This window comes from Apis cerana, linkage group LG9 (assembly GCF_029169275.1).
Source record: "Apis cerana isolate GH-2021 linkage group LG9, AcerK_1.0, whole genome shotgun sequence".
NCBI lineage: Eukaryota > Metazoa > Arthropoda > Insecta > Hymenoptera > Apidae > Apis > Apis cerana.
In genome coordinates, this window is record NC_083860.1 from 9,347,363 (window position 1) to 9,366,891 (window position 19,529).

General features: G+C 38.1%; 3 protein-coding genes across 9 annotated transcripts; 2 read left to right on the forward strand and 1 right to left on the reverse strand.

Moving 5' to 3' along the window:
- Positions 1-290: 290 nt before the first annotated feature.
- LOC107994896 (inner centromere protein A) lies at positions 291-5,805 on the forward strand. Its single transcript, XM_017052060.2, has 3 exons — positions 291-450; positions 2,237-4,292; positions 5,101-5,805. Exons 1-3 carry the CDS (start codon positions 448-450, stop codon positions 5,421-5,423), a joined length of 2,382 nt encoding a protein of 793 aa, XP_016907549.1. The 5' UTR covers positions 291-447; the 3' UTR covers positions 5,424-5,805.
- A 125-nt stretch (positions 5,806-5,930) lies between these two features.
- On the forward strand, positions 5,931-13,204 carry LOC108004444 (uncharacterized). Of its 4 annotated transcripts, XM_017067406.3 has the most exons (16): positions 5,931-6,430; positions 6,507-6,999; positions 7,110-7,405; positions 7,513-7,817; positions 7,897-8,571; positions 8,637-8,894; positions 8,972-9,287; positions 9,380-10,201; positions 10,272-10,787; positions 10,857-11,068; positions 11,224-11,362; positions 11,474-11,751; positions 11,833-12,201; positions 12,275-12,598; positions 12,691-12,844; positions 12,932-13,204. In XM_017067406.3, exons 1-16 carry the CDS (start codon positions 6,262-6,264, stop codon positions 13,117-13,119), a joined length of 5,514 nt encoding a protein of 1,837 aa, XP_016922895.2. In that variant the 5' UTR covers positions 5,931-6,261; the 3' UTR covers positions 13,120-13,204. The 4 variants fall into 4 exon arrangements, with proteins under 4 accessions (XP_016922895.2, XP_061935437.1, XP_061935436.1 ...); XM_062079453.1 differs by having other exon boundaries at positions 5,931-6,999; XM_062079452.1 differs by having other exon boundaries at positions 10,272-11,068.
- A 211-nt stretch (positions 13,205-13,415) lies between these two features.
- Positions 13,416-18,533, reverse strand: LOC108004300 (kinesin-like protein KIF6). Of its 4 annotated transcripts, XM_017067100.3 has the most exons (13): positions 18,395-18,533; positions 18,210-18,328; positions 18,072-18,146; positions 17,938-17,980; positions 17,628-17,729; positions 17,427-17,548; positions 16,977-17,093; positions 16,730-16,861; positions 15,312-15,446; positions 14,936-15,032; positions 14,681-14,836; positions 14,377-14,596; positions 13,416-14,300 (listed from the first exon to the last, which is right to left on the reverse strand). In XM_017067100.3, exons 1-13 carry the CDS (start codon positions 18,458-18,460, stop codon positions 13,441-13,443), a joined length of 2,244 nt encoding a protein of 747 aa, XP_016922589.2. In that variant the 5' UTR covers positions 18,461-18,533; the 3' UTR covers positions 13,416-13,440. The 4 variants fall into 4 exon arrangements, with proteins under 4 accessions (XP_016922589.2, XP_061935441.1, XP_061935443.1 ...); XM_062079457.1 differs by lacking the exon at positions 15,312-15,446; XM_062079459.1 differs by lacking the exons at positions 15,312-15,446; positions 16,730-16,861.
- Positions 18,534-19,529: the final 996 nt, after the last annotated feature.

The window sequence follows — 19,529 nt, forward strand, 5'->3', positions numbered from 1 at the left end:
CTATCTGAAAAATTTATTTCTAACTTCAAAAACTATAAAATCATAAAATCTCGATTCATGATGAATTTTCATACATTTAATACACAATATGTATTAACAATCGGTTTGCAATACTCATTACAATTTGAAGAAGCAAACAACCGGTTTTGTTCGACACTTTCTTTCTCCTTGAACTTGAAAGATTCAAACCCGCCTTTCTATTTCACATCATCGACGAGAGAAAAGCTCGTGCATCGTTCATGAATCGGTGGATTCCGTTTAAGGTGTGAAAAGTGGAGGGAAAGGACAAATGATGAGTTCACCTGTGACGTAGCTACTATACTGACCAAAGTCTCGTGCAGGAAGACAGTGGAGGCGAAATAAGCGGGTGAGATAGAGAGAGTTGGAAAGTAGGCCTTAGTCGTTCAGTCAGTAGTCAACTGCGTGCTCGGACGATTGGTTGTCGTAATGGTAAGTTTCTCTCGGTGTCTCTCGTGTTATTGTATTCGTAATTTTGTTCGCAAATTTGTTCATAGTAAAAAACAATCGAATTTTTTATCGTTCGTATAGAAGAAACGTGTTAAGAATTTGAGTGGTGTTTTATTCATTCTTAATTGTAACAAAAATCAGTGAGATTATTCGTAACGGGACAAGTAGTCGCGTTTACCGGTGAACAGCCTTCATGATTGCGTGAACTCGAGCAATTGTGTGATCGCGATACAATTTTATTTACACAATTCTAATATATTATTTATTTATGAGGATAACGACAAAGTTTTTTTTGAATATTTTTTAAATTAATTGATTATTTAAATCACGATTTATTAGATTTTCGTTGCAATCGTCGATTTTGTGAATAGAAAAATATTGAAAGTTGAACGACTGATGAAGAATTGGCAGTAGTTTCACTATTCTTTGAATTTAATTTTATTTGTCGAATTTAAATAGAAAAATTACTCGTAAACATTTTTTATCGCGATTATTTATCTTAGATCGGAATTTTAATGAACTTTTCATTGAATCGTTTGTTCAAGTAAGCAGCACGTGTAGATTATAAATTCAATAGACTCGCTCGTAATATGTGAAAAGAGTCTCATTGTTGAGGATGAAAGTGACTTTCGTTTTCGAGGATCATTATCATGGTAAATCATCCAGCGTGTCTAATTTCATGCCTAGAGAAAATCATATCGACATAACACTTTTTCGTTACGAGAAAGATTTATTATCTTGAAATCGATTTTTAAAATGATTCACCTTCCTGTTTTCTCTTTCGATCGAATTTTCGATCGATAAAAACGAAGCTATGAAGTAAATAGCATCGTTCTTATAATATAACTGTTTCAAAAAGTTAGAAATTGAAAACGTTTAGAAACGATTGAATAATCGAAAATGTACAAAACAACGTAGCAATATTTTATAATCGTTCAATCATTTTCTATAAAAATTAATCATGGTAATATAATTAAAAAAATATATATAACAAGATTTTATACCGCGAAAATATAATTTATGCTTTAACAATTTCTCGAGATAATTAATATGGAGATATTTCATAATGGCGCAAGAAACATTACCGGAAATTACAGTTATGGCATCGTGAGATTTCATCCTTTTATATTTATAATTTTTATTATATATTATAAATGATTTTATTTTTATCTTGTATTGCATAACTTACCCAAGTTGTTCAACTTTCTCATCGTTAAATTCTAAAATGATTTTCAGTCAAGGATATTTGACTGAAAATCAGTTTATGAATATGAAAGAAACTCGCCATTTGGATTTACGATCTATTTCTATATATTCAAAGGGAAAAAACACTTTCCACTTTACGTAAACTCGAAGGTAATATTCATATAGATATAACTTAGTAACCAGAACATTGAATCTTGATTTATGTTAATTCAAAAAAAATAGTTTGTAAGAGTTTATCAGGAGAAGAAAATCTTAGGTTAAAAAATCTTCTTTTAACTAGAGAAACGAGCTAGTTCAAGTAAAAAGTTGGCAATGCTCTAAAAAGAATTCCAATTAATCGATTTTTAATTAGATGATGTACGAAAAAAGAATGACATAAATAATGGCGAAGAGATTTTTATAAATCCTCACTTAAGAAACTAATCAAAAATTATTCGAAACAATTTTAGATCACGTAAGGTATGAATAATTCAACATTTGTTAATTCCCAGAATACAATTGGCATTCTAAAGTTGAATGCGATTTCGGTTAAATTTAATCCGATCAATAATTGTCTGCATAGTTCGCGGTTTTCTCTTTACTGCTCCTCCTCCTCGGGCTGATCCATTGTCAGGACAATGATCTTCCATCGAGGTTCGAGATCGAGAGTTCAATCAACCGTACGATCGAGGAAGTCGAAAGACAGGTTCGCGAGGATTCCACTCTACCCCGATTGACTAGACAAGAAATAGTCAAGATTCTGCAGAACATCACGTCCCAGGATTTGAAGGAGTTCAAGGATAAAGAAAAATTGGAGAGAGCAAGGAATCTGTACCAAAGAGCTCTGATGGTCGTCCTTCCTTACAGTGCCGAAGAATCGGCTGGAAATTTGAAGGATCTTTACACGAAACCACCTATGACGAGGATAATTTCCGACTTTTCAACGTCGATGGGCAAGGATGAAAACGAAGAAGTCGAGGAGGATAAATCGAGGAGGGGAGAGAACGATGCGTCGTTAGCCACCGAAAATTTCATATTGACTAGCGATTCTTATAAGAGCGTATCGAAAGAGCAAACTGGAACCACGATGCAAAATCGTTACAAGAATCATAGGGACACGTATTCAGAAGTGCTCACCAAAGTTCCTTTAAAGGAGACGCTGAAACTTGACCCGACACCGGTCAGGTTCACTTTCAATCTGGAGAATCTTCGAAAGAACGCGTACACCACCGAAAAGACGACTACGGCCAGGTATCCAATTTACAGGAGTAAGGGAAACGAAGAATTGGAAATCGTGTACAGCACGAGCGTCACGGAAGAACCCACTACGAAACCAGCTTCTAAGGAGATTAATATCGACTTGGAGAGATCCAAGGTGAATCAGAACGTACTGACGTCGAGTCAGTGGCGTTACAACGCGCCACCGAGTACCACTATAAATCCAACCTTGCCTTCCAAACTCGACAAAATACCGTTTCTCCCGACTATTAACACGAATATATCTGGAAATATTACTATCCCCTCGACAAAGAGATCGGAGATATTGACGAAGGATAGCAATGCCGAAGCTTTAACGATGAATTCTGAAAGACCAACTGCTCTCTACGTGACGCCTATGCCTACTAACACGTCTCCTAAAATGAAATACAGTTCAACTTACTCGTTGAACTCTGCGGGATTTCGACAAGCCACCACTAGCACCACCACTATGAGGCCAGAAGTAATGGATCTATTGGCGTCGATCGGTCTGCGACCAGATAACACTAGTAACGTCGAAGATGTTTATAAGAAGAGCAAGGATATGGCGGAGAACAAGTTCCAGGCACCAGACGCGAATAGCATTCAGAAGTTGATTTCTGCCTCGACTGGGGATGAAGCAACGTCGATCGTCGATCAGAATACCTTTGAAAATTCGGGATCTGAGATCAAGAAGGGTGTGGAAAATTTGACCCCGGACGTTCAACTGTTGTTCAAAAAATTCGGCCTTCAAACGTCGATTCTGGGTCAGCCTACCGTCACCACCACTCAAAGAACAACCATTAATTTTAATTCTTACACGAATTTCAAACCTCTGCCCACTTCTAGCGTGAAGGATCAAGAGATGAGAATATTCTTGGCTAAATTTGGACTTGGAACGAGCGACGACAGAAGGCAGAAGTCGATGAGATTCACCACTGAACCACCCTCCGTGATCGAGGTCGTACCGGAAAACATGAGAGGGATTCTGGAGAACATTGGGCTGATTTCCAGGAAGGGTAGCAAAAAGGTGATAAATAGCATGGAGGACATGGAATCGACCGAGACATCCAAGTTTCACGTGTTCAAGCCTCACGAGGTGAACGTGAAGGACGAGGAACAGAGAAACAAGATCAACCAGCTTCTGAACACTGTAAAATTGGTCCAGGAAGGTAAGGTTGACGTTCAAAACGTGAGAAAGGCGACGATGGTTTTGAAAGATGGGCCAGATCCTTTGAAGTTCGAAGAGATCGCCGAGATCCACGAAGACGAAGATGCGAGAAACGAGGTGAAGAGGCAAGAGGAACAGAAACGAGAGGAGCAAAAGCAAGAGGAAAAACAGGAAGAGACGACCACCGAACAATTTACCACCGTAGAAGAAGAATCTCCAACCGTTGTAACTGGTATTAAGAAATTTATGATATACATTTTGGGCAACTCGGAGTTTTGGTTTCAAAGGATTATTCAGGGATTAACGAAATTTCGAAATGTACTAACTAATCTATACGATAGAATTAGAAATGAATCTATCTGACTCGATCACTGATACTAATGTACTCTCTACATGCTCTCTATATCCACGTACCAAAGAAACTTCGATTTCGAATTTCTGCATTTATCTTTCTCATCTTTGCTTATTCGGGAAAGATGCATCGAGATGTTTTTTTTCATTATTACTATTATACTCTTTTAATCGCTTTCTATCTCTGTTCTAACAACGTTCAATCGACTGGCCGATTTCCAAACCTTCTCTAAAGGCGTACAAGAAAGATCCTGGATCTTTCTCATAAAAGGATAGGCGCTGGGAAAGATCTACGTAAAAATTCAGATTCCACCGTCACTTTCTATCCGCTTATTCGTTTTTCCTCGCTAATTGCTAAAGAAATACCTTTTGTACATAGAGTGCTAACGTTCCTACTTGTAACTATCTTCCTAATGAAATCTGTTTATTCTCTTTATCGAGAGAAAATTTAATCCTAACTATATACACGCATAACATCCTTCCCATTGTACAATATTCATTCTCATCGCGTTCTGCATCTTGTCGAATTATCGAAATTGTCAAAATAACGTGCGTGCACGCGGCCACGATTCCAAGTAAGAACTTCTCGCCTCTCGACTTCGATATCTTTCAAATCTTGTTCAGTCGTTCCCTCGGAACGGAAACTAAATCCAAATTAAACGTGAATTCATGATGGAACTTGTCAACAGAGCCGGAAGAAACCACGTTAATCACTACCACGGAGACAAATTCTATGAAAGAAGATTCCGATCAATCAGACACGATCAAAATGGAGGATTCCTCGTCTTCCACCGTGTCCAACTCGAATTTGATGGCGTTGGAGGAGTCTTTCGGCGGAACGACCAGGAAACCTGTAACAGATCTGCCTGCAAGAAAGAAAAGCGGCCTCTACTTCTTGGTGGATTGGAACTCGTTCCTCGAGGTCGGCGAGGACAACAAGGACAAGATCAATTTGAGATTTCAGCCGAAAGTTGGCGACAGATCGAGATTCTTGCCAGTGACTGTACCTTAGAAAATTAAGCGGATGGTGGTACTCGTAGTACAGGGTTTTATATAATATTTTCTTGCGTTTTTTTTTTTTTTTAAGAAACGAAACTACGATTGAAAATCAAAATATTGGGTGATTTCGTTTATAAATATGTACATAGAGATATAATATAATTATAATATAATATATTTTTGAAAGGGATGCGAAGGGTTGGAGAATTTGTGCGCGGTTTTGAAGCACGATTTCGATAAAGAAACTACCGTTTTCTTTGAAACTACGTTCGATAACTCGTTCGCGAAAATTAGTTGAGGGAAATTGTTATGTCACGTAATTATTCATGCACGTTGTTTGTAATTGTTTTGTATTATACCATGTTGATCGAATAAAACGTTTTCTCTAAAGAAAACGCACGACTAATATTCGTTTGACCTACATACTCGTGAAAGTCGTATAATTATCGTGTACAAATGAAGCATAAAAATCTCTCGTTTGATAAATTATTCAAGAGGAGTGTCTCGGAAGGTAGAGGATCAAAAAATTATATCAATATTTATTTTCATCCATTAACAAAAAAGAAAAAAAAGAGAGAGAAATTCAACGATTTGCATTGCAAATTTTAAATGCATTTAAATATAGTTTAAATATAATGATGCAACGATTATGATAGAAATATATACCGAAATATTTGCATATAAAAATTCATTAACTTTTTATCGAGATTTTGCAATTATTACGAATACTTTGAGAACCACTGGGTGTGTCAGAGCTCGGTTACGATCAAAATATTTTGTACTGAACATTTAAATATTGCGAAAACGCTTTCCAAGATCATTCGAATTATTATCGTAATTGTACGAGTGAAATGTCTCCGCCGAATCGTAGCAACACGATTTGGCTGTTTCTTTTTCTCTGTGCGACTGTCACGATTTGCCAGGATGTCGAACAAACCTTGGAAATCCCGGAAGATTCCGAAGATGAATCGACGATTTGGATGGAATACGAATTCGGGACTGGAGCTGGAAATAGGGAAGGTATCGTGCAAAATATTGTTCCAAGCTAAAAAGAAAAGAAAAATTTTTGAAAACAATTTACCATTTACATTTTCAGAACTTATAGTGACGAATATTTCCGTTCGCGAATACACAAATGTGCCAAAAACAGCGAGAAATTGGCAATTCCTGGAAGTGAACGGCACCAATTATTTATTTCGAAACGAAAAATCTACTCTTTTCTGCAATAAACTCGATTTGGACAAGGGTACAATCGTTGAATTCACGAGATTGATCGTAAAAGGCACTATATTAAAATTTAAAGCGATAGAAATGAAATCGAATATAGTAATCGTTTTGTGCGTCCAATTGAACACCGGAATCCTGCTAGAATGTCACGCGCTCTTAGATGGAAATTCTTTTCAATATCTTGGATCGTTGCCGGTATTGAAACATGTAAAAGACATAGAGATTATTACGAAATTATCAGATAACGAGGAACCGTATAAAATATTCGTGTTGAACGAAGAGGAATTCTTTCTCCAATTGCAAAATTCTATCGACGTCTACGGCTTCGACATTGATTTCTCAACCAATGCTTTAAATTTTTGGTAATAAATTTTTCTTTTATATACTTCCATATTAATTTTCAATGTTAATTAAATAAAACAAAAAAAGAAGGAAACCTTCAAATCTCTAATTTTAATTAATCGAGATACAGGTTTTACCATTCAACTTACGTGCCAAGATCGTTCGATATCCAGGTATTCAACATTTATGAAACCGTATCATTGGCTCTTCAAGGAGCAAACGACGTCTTCCTCTATGAATACAAAAATATCATGGAGGGAAATGACATTCTGCAGCGACAAACGATAAAGTCGTATAATTTGAATAATTTCATCTGCTTCGAAAGCGGATACCTCCAGTTTTTGTCCATCTCCGGTCCGGAGGCGGGCCTTTTTCTCTTCGAAGACGGTGAATTCCAGTTCAACACAGAGTCTGAGTCCAGCTTCGGTATTATATAATATATATTATATAATATTTATATATATATATATAATTGATTCAATTACCGTTTTCTTCTTCTTTGCATTTCCTTTTTTAATTCACGTTTCCTGCAGACGTTTCGGACATTTCTTGGGTAACGAGCGTACAGTTAGACACTTATAGAGACGAGTCGATGTTGTTGGTACAATTGAAAAACTCGACCGTGTTCGCGTTAGGTTGGCAAGGTTCGAGTTTCAAGAATGTTCAATTACCCAACAACGATCTCGATCGGTTCGATCTCTCCATGATTACACCGATCCCGAAATATGGATTTATCGCGGGTAATCGAGTTGTGAAATTTGATACGCGGCTGAAAAGCGTGAAACATCCTCTCCAATACGAGACTGAGAAACTAATAAGATTGCAAAGATCGTTGAACGTGAGTTAATTAAGAAGTTAATTACTGAAAAATATATATATGGACATTGTGAATATTTGGAACGCCTCTTTTCTTTCAGGAATTGATACAATACGAGGAAAAGATTATCAATGAAACAAAGGCGCGGCTCAATGAGAGTAAAATCGAAAATCCCGTGATCACAGGGTTTTGGAATATAAGCAGGGTGAACGCAACGAATGTAATCATATCCGACAACGTGACTTTCGAATCGATCACGTTGGGTGAGTCTAAGTTGACAAAGGAGGATTTAAAGTTCGATGTAAACATTTTCGAGATGAAATTGAGGGAAGCGGAGAGGAAGCTCGACGAGATCGATTCGAGATTGAACGAGGCGGGATCGAATGATTTCGACTCGAAAGATCTTCGCTTCGATTCTTACGTTGAAATAAACGGAGATATTTACGTCAATGGGAGTTTGTACACCGACAAGTTGACGGTATCCTCGATCAATGGGATAAACGCAACTCTCCCTTCCGACAACTACACGATTGATTTCAAGGATGTTAAAAATTTAACGATTAAGTCGATAAACGGTATCCCCGTGGAAAATATACGCTTTGGGGATTCTATGGTGGATTACAGTAGCGTGGATTTCGATAAAATAAATCGAGCGGAGATTCGTGGAGACCTTTCCTTTTCCACGATCAATGGCCTCGATTGGGAAACACTGATGAAGAACATCGTGTGGAAAGACAGAGATATGCTCATTCCTGGGGAAACTGTCATCGAGGGGGTAAAATTCGAAATACAAAGTGGTGTAATTATTATTATTTTGTCTTGAACTTGATTAATTTGCAGACGGTCACGTCGAATAACGTCGAACTGTTCACGCTGAATGATCTTCTGTATCCAGAACAATACGTTCTGGAAAACGGTAGCTCTCCTTACGTGACTGTAACCGGTTCGAAAACCTTCGAATCGTTCGAAGCGTCGGAATTGGAGGACGCGAGCACCCTGAACGGGATAGATTTCGATGATTACGTCATTTTGAGCAAGGAGAACGTTTTGAAGGAGGGAATCAGCTTCGAAAATTTGACAGTCACCGACGAGCTCGTAGTACGTTACTTTTCAACAGTTGACACGCGATTGCACAAGATCGAGCAGCATTTCTAGATTACAATAATTGATTTCAGCTGGACTGTGAAATAGAAGGATTAAATATGGAAGACAGGCTGTTGCTCAACGAAACTAATAAGATTTCATCGAATATCTTGTTTTACAATTTAAACGTTTCGGGTAACATCACGTTTGATAGATTGATCATCAATAACACCGAAGTGGATTTAGGAGATCTGCTGTTGAAAACCGACGAAAATGTCGTGATAACCGGGACGAAAACATTTTTAAAGAACGTCGAGATGAGATCCAACGTTACCATTACGTCTGGCATGATCAATGGACATCACGTGGACGAATTCGTTACTTTGGACACGGATCAAGTGTTCCCAAGTATGATTTCGATTATTCATTTAACAATAACTATTGTTAATCTTCTATATATATATATATATATGTTCCTATTCGTTTGGATCTCGTTTCAGATTTAAGAAAGATATCTGCCAACGTCACTTTCGGAAACGTGACGTTAGGAGCTATAAAGAAATTGGAAAAATTCTTCAGGGAGAACAATTCCACAGGTTGCTTGAACAGAACTGTTATATTCGAGTCTCCTGTCACCGTTGAAGAATTGACTTTTGACAAGTTGAACAATAACGTTTCCTACGAGTTCTTCACGCGGAAAGTAAACGAAACATTCGGGAACGCCAGCTTCGAGAACCTAACGGTGGACACTTTGATAGCGGACGAAATAGCCCCAAACATGGTGAACGGTCTCGATCTCGTTGATTACGCGAAACACTTGGAATCATCCGATATCGAGTGCACCATCGAGGACAGTTTGGAAACGGATCGTTTGTGCGCGAAATCTGTCAACGGAATGCCGGTAGAGGAGATTGGCCAGTTGAAAGATCGGCTGTCAGCGATCCTGGATCACGTACAGAGTGGAAATTTGACGTTGAACTCCCTTCGAGTACTCGGCACGATTAAAGCGGATTCGATCAACGGTGAACGCGTGACGGATTTGTACAACGAGGAACGGTTCGGCCCGAGGCCTGTAATAGTCAAGGATGAAGTTTACATCGAGGATCTGACGATCCTTGGCCTGATGAACGGTTACAATTTCACGGAACGCGTACTCGACACAGTTCAAAAATCCGACGCGAACATAGTGATCGAGGGTCATAAAACGTTCGACTCGATCATTTGCACCGAACTTGAAGCGAAATATTTGAACGGACGTCCCATAGAGAATATCCTAGATCCTTATAAGGAACAGGTGCTCTCAGGTCCCGTGATCGTAAACGGTACTGTTATTACGTTTATCGTGTATTTCTTTAAGTTGACAAATATTTTTCAAAGAAATCTTGTCTCCAGGTACCATGACCGTTTCCGAATACTTCAACGCAACTGGAAACATCAATGGCGTACCGTATCGCGAGCTGACGGATAAATTCAGATATTTGGGGAACAATTCCTACGAATTTCGTGGAGACGTCAGATTCCTCGACGATGTAACCATAGAGAATCTGTACGTGAACGGGTCGATTCAGGGGACTGATTTCGATGATTTTTTGAACACGGTGATTTACAAGGACGAGGACAACGTCACGGTTTCAGGGACGAAAATATTTGAGAACACGGTCACTTTTAACGACGGGTTCTTCGTTCACGAGAAATTGAATGACATTGATCTGAGAAGATTCAGGGAGAAGGCCGTTTACATCGACGCGCCGTTCTCCGTCAAGTCGAAAATTATATTCAAAGATGGTATAAAAGTGGAGAAGGATATCGTGGTTAAGAAATCTCTGGAAGCAAAATCAATAATGGGAATCGATATCGAAGAGTTGCGAGCTAACGTGTTGTATCTTAACAAGCCCACTTACGTGGACGGTAATTTAGATTCATTCTGTGACATTTTTCTTTCCCTCATTCTTTTTAAACTTTCTTCTTTGCGCGTAGGAAATCTCACGTTCACCAATGTGACTTTCGAGTCTAACGTTCAAGTGAAGAAGATCAACGATGTGGATATGGATTTAGTGATACCGTTGAAGACAGATCAATTTATACCTGTAAAAGTGTTAAGAGGTTACAATATTACAGCGGAAAATATGGAGATTTTAGGAACGGTGAATGGCGTCGATTTGCGAGAGATGCAAGAAAAGACATTCATGGTATTTTCGAATTATATAATTATTAATTCATCAAATAAACAAATTTTCACTCTATTCGAATCGATGTTTCGAAAGTTCTCGTTTCAAAAATTATTATTCTAACTTGGAAATATTTTTATCGAAATATTACGATACGCTGTTTCAATTTTTTTCAGTTAACAGGGGACCAGAATATAACGGGACACTTCACTTTTCACGGTGTCGTTCATTTTCGAAATGAATTCAATCCACGCCTTATCAACGGCATCGATCCAAACAGATTCATACCTCTGAATACAAAGAGCACCATAGTCGGTAGGAGGACGTTGAAAATTGGAAAAAACGAACTTTCTTAATATTCAAACAATCGATAATCCAATACGAGTCCATCAACTTTTTATCTTATAAAATTGTTCATCCATTCAGGCAATTTTGTATTCGAAAAACCAGTGATTCTCAAGAAAAGTCTGAGGCTATTGGGCTATTTAAATGACATAGATGTGAATCGATGGGAAGCTGTGGCAGTGACGACCGAAAATTCAGTGCCACAATTTATTTCTGGAAATTGGACCGTTTTTGGCAACGTCTATTTCCAAAACGGAGCTTACGGAAGCGAGATTTTAAACGGGACGAACATCACGGAGGTATCGAATATTTTAGCCGAGAAACATTTAGAAATGGACGCCATGTTGGAAGAGAAAAATGTAAATGGAAACGATTCATTTGATTTAACGAATCTCTTTCGATACGAAACAATGAAATTTTTAACGAAACCTTCCTTTCAGGCCAATCTGGACGTTATATGTAAAGATTTGGCCGAATTGAAACGCTACGCGGAGAATCAAATTTATCAGTTCAATGCCTTCGATTATCTGCAAATCATCGAGTTCGATAACGGTTCGATTGCCAGTGTCCATTATTTCGAAACGAACGACACGGATCACTTAATATTGAGTTGCTACGATTGTCAAATGCACGCGTACGCGTTTACCGAGGAAAAATTTGAATTGGTGGGCGATATGCCGAATTTCGGCGTGGTCCAAGAATGGGCGACCTTTGAACGAGACCAGGTATTATATTTCCTCACTTCTGGCCCAAAATCTTGCGGAAGGAATCCCGTGAACGTATGGAGGTTGAAAGACAATGAGTTCAGGGTAATCTTTAAATCATTCTTGTTAAACGTGATAAAAATAATACCCATGGTACACCGATTCTACGTTTTTCCAGCACGTTTTAGATCTTGATCACAACGTAAAAGTCAAGAAGATAAATCAGGACATATTTTTCACGATGATCGATAAGAAGAAAGAATTACGATCTAAAAAGATGAATGAGCAATTGAAGAGGTTTCTGTCATCTTCGGTAGACAACGATGAAACGAAAATCGTTTGGGATGAAGATATATTAGCGGTTAACAAGACAACTGGAAAAGAATACGACAATAATACGAGTTCGAGGAGCGTTAAAGAAATTTTGAATTTCAAAGCTGGATTCCTCGAGAAAGAAATGTTTTTGTATTACGATGAAGAGTTTAGCAAGGATAGTATATTTGTGAGTATAATATTCTTGAAAAAATATATTTAATCGAATATTCGTCTCTCGTTCTTTATTTCAATTCTTTATTTCAATCTTTGCATCCATAGATTTTTCACAACGATACGACGCAAAAAAAGATCTTTCAAACTATAACAGCATACAGGCCAACCTCCTTTACGATACTCAATTTTGATGGACTGGTCGAAACACTGCTCGTCTTCGTCGAAAATAGGAAAAACCTTCGAATTTATGAATACAAAGGTAAGAAAAATTTACTCGTCCTATTTTTACTTTCTGATAAAATTTCTATTTCTTTTTTTTTTTTTTTTGTTTTTTTGTTTTTCTCAGGTATCCAAGGCTTCGTGTACAAAGACAGTATAAAAATGAACGTCGATAAATTATTCAGTTTTAAAATTAGAAAGTATTCTCATATGGCGAAGAGATATTGCCTAGGCTTGATTCATAAAAACAGATTAATAATATTGGAGGCATTAATGTACGGCGAAAAATTAGATATGGGGCCGTTAACGTGTTAGAAATTTATTAATTAGAAAATAATTGAAGCAGATTTAGTACGTGCAAAAATATAAGAATGAATCAAATATATTTTATTAACTAGTTTATCGTATAAAACTTTTTCTTTTTATTATTGTATGTAATTATAAATATCAATCATAAATACACATTTGATACGTATTAATACTGCATTCCTGCATACTATTATTACATGCGTTTACATTACAAATGTTACGATGAAATATATAATCAGTTATCAGAATCATCAAGAATCGTAATCTTAACGTAAAATTAAGAGAAATGAATGAAATATATATATATATATGAAATACACGAGTCGATCAATAAATACCTCCAGATCGTTTCGCTTTATAGAACGCTATTATTTCTTCGTCGATCTCTGGATCCCCTGTCAAAGGCAACGAATCGTCAAAGTATTTGTTGCTCTCCTCTCCCAAATCGGACTTTTGATCGAGACATTCCACTTTGGTCTCGATATCTTTCTCAAAAATCAAACTTTTTGGCGTTTTTACACTGTCCGGAGAGGGAGAATTAAAGCTTAAGAATTTCTCGTATACGGGAATTGAATAATCCGTTTCCACAGATGAATCCTTCTCGATTACAATTTTTGCTTTACCACTCGACGATTCAACAGAACTATTGTTGTTCTCTTGTTTCGATTCCGTGTTACGTTTCTTTCTAACATTTTTCCGCGGCTTTTCAGGTATCCGTGAAGACGGTTGATTCGTTTCATCATCATTGGTTTCGTTCATTTTTTGATCGATCGCTTGATTCTTATTCTCGATCAGATCATCTAAATTCAAGTTGACGATATTGCAAGGCAACAATTCTGGTATCACCGTGTTAAAGCTCGTCGATTTGCTTCGGAAAACCGAGTCACGAGCAGAGATATTTTCATTAGTTTTGATTTGATTGGTAGTTTTAAATCTTCGTTTCAATTTCTTCGAAGGGACGTTATTGTTCGACGAATTTTGCACTACACTTTCTCGTTTATCATTTTGAACGTGATTGTTTAATGCCAAATCACGTATCATTTCGTTTTTATCGCTCCGAATACAATTATCCGTCGTATTCTGCCCTATCTTCTTCTTATTATTTTTGATATTATTGATTGAAAAATTATTGTCACTAGCATCCAACGTGGATCGTTCTTTTTCTTTCAACTTGTCGATCAGCAAAGCTGTTAATCGAGTCAAGAAGTTGTAACGATATAGAGTGATAAGAGAATAAAAAAAAATTAATTAGGATTAGGATACAAATTTCCTTGTCCCTTTGGATAACCAGATCTTTGTAATATTCCAATTTTTTGAAGTAACATTTAGGATCTTTGCCAAGCTCGAAAGCTTGTTTAAAACTTTCGAAACAATACTGCACTTTCTTCGGATTATAATCCCAACAGATTCGTTCGTCCGATTCTAAGAAATCTCTTATCTTATGATCAAGATGCCTTTTATCGTCGGCGGTAAGCTCTTCATTCTGTTTAACAAAATGTTAAAATTAAAAGATTAAAATGCTTACATTTGCAAGTTCGTTCCGTATCTTTGAACGAAAATACTGAACGGTTTGCATCGTCAGAGCTTTGATTTGTTGCTTAAGTCTTTCGTTCTCCGCTCTCAATAATGCGTTCTCGCTATTAATATCTGTCTCCAAATTTAGTTTCAAGTAATTCTTTATCAAAGCCACCCTTTGAGCAAATCTGCAAGTGGACACCGTTTCCTGGAAAAAAAAAGAAGAAATAATAAATGGAATGTCTGATTACATAAAAATAATAATAAATTACATCGATATTGCACGAGATAATAAATTATTCTGCACCTCCAAATTAAAAGACGTAATATTTAGAGTCGCTAACATGGCGGTTATGCAATTTCCTCCTAAACTGTCTCTCAAGATCGATGTTAACAAGGAATTCCTAATAACAATTAAACAAATTTTATTAAGAAAGATTATTGTTTAAACGTTTTATTTTGCAATTAAACTTTAAAAGTCGTGATATGAAAAGTTTTATGGGAAAAATTAAAAATTACAATAGATTTTTTTTCCATCTCAATCGAGCTTCATAATAATATAAAATTAATTATTTGATATTAAAATCCATTTTTCGATTGTCTTTTGTTTAAAGGAAAAAGGATTGATGCGATAAAAAATTTTACTGATGAGATACAAATGGATGATGAAGTGAATTCAGCACCTGTAAGGAATGTGACCCATGCTCTCCTGACCCAGACACACTATGACTTGTTCCAGGTAATGTAGGCTCAGGTTAATGTGCTTCGCTTCGGTCAGAATGGTGCCGGTTATCGAGCATTTGTAGACACGCTCGGACCTAGTAGGTAGTAGGTAGATCTCACGTTGAAAAATCGGTTACCGTTACAAAATTTGCCAGCACGGGCGCAGATGGCAATGAGAAAGCACGACGCGATAAAAACATGGAGAAAAAAAATTATCGCTGACAAGTGGGTCGGCATTTAATGCATTCTAGATGTCGGTTTGTAATCAAAGTCATTTCCTTACTGCATTCAAATAGAAATGCAATTTGTGGAAGAAATTTAAATTAACTATCTTGTTGATTACAGAAATTAGATTGGCGAGTGAATAAAGCGTTACAAATTCAGAATCTTTTTCTTTTGTTTTCCAAAATAAACATAAATATATAGAATCTATTAAGTATATATAATGTCTTAAGTATGTATTATGACTTATAGATGTGCAAAAATAAAAATATATATTAGATGTGCGCATAGATTTATAATGTACAAAAATTGGATCGAATAAACTCTTAAAATTTTTGATCAATAAATTAGGCCCGGTATATATATAGGATAAGGAGAGCAAACGGCTAAAAAAGGATAGAGATAAAATAAAAATTGTGAAATTCGCGCCATCTTCAGAGTGCCGTAAATGAAACAGATAAAAAAAGGACGGAAAATAATTGAAAGAGGATAGAGATAGATTAAAGAATTGACTGTTAGTGCCATCTCTTGATTATCGAAGACATTTTTCTAAAATAGATAAGGTAGAATAAGAATTGAATATTATCGCCATCTTTTGAAAGAGATACATTGTTTTTAAAGATACTCGAAAGATAGCGTATACGTTCAATTTTTATTCTGTTTTATCCGTTTCGAAAAAGTACCTTCGATACTCAAGAGATGGCGCTGCTGATCAGTTCTTACTATTCTTATCCTTCTCTTTTTATTTTCTATCCTTTCTTTTTGTGTTTCATTTGCGGCACTCTAGAGATGGCGCTGATTTCAATATTTTTACTCTATCTCTGTCCTTCTCCCACTACTTACTCTTCTTGTTTACAGTTGTAACGGCGTATAAACACGAACGAGATACGAGATGAAGATTCAACTATACTTTCATCGTTTTAAATAATAATTTGTAAATAAATATTATAATCTATACGAAATAGAAATCGATTTTAAAATAAAATTTGATAAAACGTAGAATAAATTATAAATAACATGCATTACATATTATTTCTTTTGACTTTCAAAAATATTTCATCAAAATAATCGTAACAGAAGAATTTATTTCCTCTTCCGTACCTCGTTCGCGCTTTCATTTTTTTTACTATCAATAACAAGATCGAGAAATGTATACCCTGCTAAATCGACAAGATGCACTTTCGCTCTCTTGTATTGTTCAGCGCCAAACTGTTTGGTGGAAACTACTATGGTAAAGATGCAATGAGATCTCGATGACTGAGGATTCATCGGTGTCTCGGCAGTGATCCTACCAAAAATCGTTTAAACATTTTCATAATATCCTTATATCTTCGTTTCTAGACAACAATTTTTATCCTTTAAATTATTCTATCATCGTACATAATAATAATCATAAATGGTACCTGTTATTATCTCCTAGCAAAAGCAACTCAAGTGCATCCTCTATATTCTTGACGCAGTAGAACGTCAAATTCTTCAAATGCAATCTTCCAACCTCGTCCTCTCTGATGCTGATACGTCTGGAACAAAATCCGCAAATTTCCATACAATAAGAAATCTCATCTTCAACGCTTCCCTTATCTTTTATCGAGAAAATCCCCCACAGCGCGAAACATAACAATGAGACATAATAACAGCAACACGTTGCACCTTGCAACATGCTCCATATTCAATGCAGGTCGAAATCATCGGGAGGAACAGGTCAACCGGACACCGTTTCCCTTAAGGGGTGCTTTCTTTTTCTTTCTCTTTTTTCTTTTTTTTTTTTCTCTTTCCTTTTTACAAAATACCTCCGTATCCGTGTTCGCGCACCGCTCGACAGGCCGCCGCCATTTACGTCGCTTAAGACTTACGGTAAATCTTCCAATCTCGTAACGGAGAACTCTCGTGGCTGCCTCCGATCCAGCAGGTCGTACCCGGTCTCGTTGTAAATCTCCAGATAAGCAACCTCGATGGAGTACACGTTTTCCGGCCTCTGCATAGAATTTAAGGGCGGTATACGGTTCTCCTCGTGTAACAGCCTACATCACCGTCTAACAACCGACGAACGTTACCTTTCCTATCGCGTCGAACAGGAATTGCAAGCTTCTCGGTATGATACCGCGGCCATCGTTCTCCAGGCTCCCGGTAATCGTGTGGGTTTTCCCGCTGGCCGTCTACGAAGTTCACGGCTTAAAAGGTTCCACAAATGGTTCGTCTCTGTTGAGGTTTTTCGCGGGTAGAACATTGGAGGATGTGGCACGGTGGAGCGATTCGATCTTTTTCGAAATTTCACGAAAGGGGTGTAAACAGTTGCAAGTGTTGGGAATAAAATTTTGGGCTCGACGCTTGTACCACATTCTCACGATGGATATTTCGGATTACCTGGCCGTAGGCGAAAATGGTTCCGTTGTAACCGTCCAGGGCTCTTTAACGAACGAGATTATCGGAGTCGAGCGAGTGAACGTTGGCGGGGAAATAGGAATTTTTTAATCAACGAAATTATATTCCTTTTTTACCTTTCTATCACCGGTCGTGCCACATTTTCGAAGACCTCGTCTTGCGTGGCGGATTCCTCGAATATTCGGTAAAAACTGAAAGTTTCGAGCGTTTCAAGCGTACGTTTGTGACGATATATAGGCTGTGTGATATCTCACGAGAAATTCCACGATTCGGGCCGATTGTCCAGGTAATCCTTGCATTTTTGTATGGGGGAGACAAGAATTAAGAAATCTTCCTCCAGATTCTTCCTGGGACGATACAAGATCTCGTAATCCTTGAAAAAAGGAAAGAGGATAATGGATTACACGAGAGCAGGCTTCAATTCACACGAAATACGTACCAATAAATTTTTCTTATCCTTTTCCGGTTTCAATCTCGCGTAAACTTTGATAGCATTTTTCACCATTTCGTTCGTATAACCTCGCCGCTTCGCGGTTAAATCAATCGATGACAGGTCGATCGATTATCGAACGTAGCGGATACGTATTAAAATTCAACAGAGTCGAAGCAACTGTGTAGAGAGCACATCTCCATACCCTAAATTCACACCGGGAACTTTCTAACACGCGCATACCTTTTACTCGAATCGATTCATCCGTACAAACGTAATTTATATCGACGATAAACAAATTTCCCTTTCAAAATTAAAACCGTGGGACAGCGAGAAAGAAAAATAAAAACCGCTTCTCCAACTCGAACAGTATCCAATGAATTTTATTCTCGCGTTAAAGCGCTCTTGGACAAAAAAGTCAACGTTGAATCTCGCGAGAGAGAGAGAGAGAGATAGCTCCTCTATAGTTTCACGATGGCAGAAAGAAAAGGAAAAAAAAATCGCAACGCGCCTTAGTTCTTTTTCCTCCCTCTCGACATCTCGATATCTCGCCGTCGTGCTCTCGCGTGTTCGATTGATCGATCCCGCCCTCCCCTCCCTCCAACAACTCGGTCGTCCTCGTTCCTCGTCCAACGAGAGGAGGAGAGGAGCAAGAGGGGCAGCGCTCGGTCGCCTAGGCGACGACGTCGTCGTCGTCGCGACGTCGGCGCAGTGCGTCGCCGCGTCGGTAGAGGCGCACCGGGTCGTCGGTCTGCCCGATGCGCCAGCCCAGTGCCTCGACTTTTCTCGGCTTTCGCGCTCATCCCAACTCGGATCCGCGTCGCTCCGCGTCGGCCACCCCGACGACCAAAAAGCCGACGAGCAAACCTCTCCGGCCGCGATGATGATCGCCGACCACCGCGCCACGCCGTCGTCCACCCTCTGATCGTTCCTCGATCGGCCGGCGCGCCCAACACCTCCCACTCGAGGGAAAAAGAAACCTACTCTTCTCTCTGGCCCCTTCTCTCCACCCTCTTCCCTTCGCCTTCGACGATTCTTCGGCTTCTGAACGGGACGAGACGAGAAGTTCGCTGTACTGGTTCGGAAATTCGCTGTGCGTGATTTGTTCGAGACGAGGTCCGTCGATTTCGACCGAGGGAGAGAG

Bases quoted from the DNA above. Each gene is read 5' to 3' on its own strand.
- LOC107994896 (XM_017052060.2), top strand. The intron at 4,293-5,100 runs GTATTAAGAAAT...ACTTGTCAACAG, and splicing joins ATCTCCAACCGTTGTAACTG to AGCCGGAAGAAACCACGTTA.
- LOC108004444 (XM_062079451.1), top strand. From the start codon at position 6,335: ATGTCGAACAAACCTTGGAAATCCCGGAAGATTCCGAAGATGAATCGA. The intron at 7,000-7,109 runs GTAATAAATTTT...ATCGAGATACAG, and splicing joins ACCAATGCTTTAAATTTTTG to GTTTTACCATTCAACTTACG. The intron at 11,752-11,832 runs GTAAATGGAAAC...CCTTCCTTTCAG, and splicing joins CCATGTTGGAAGAGAAAAAT to GCCAATCTGGACGTTATATG.
- LOC108004300 (XM_017067100.3), bottom strand. From the start codon at position 18,460: ATGGTGAAAAATGCTATCAAAGTTTACGCGAGATTGAAACCGGAAAAG. The intron at 17,549-17,627 runs GTAACGTTCGTC...AATTCTATGCAG, and splicing joins TGTTCGACGCGATAGGAAAG to AGGCCGGAAAACGTGTACTC. The intron at 16,862-16,976 runs GTACCATTTATG...GATTTTTGGTAG, and splicing joins TTGCTAGGAGATAATAACAG to GATCACTGCCGAGACACCGA.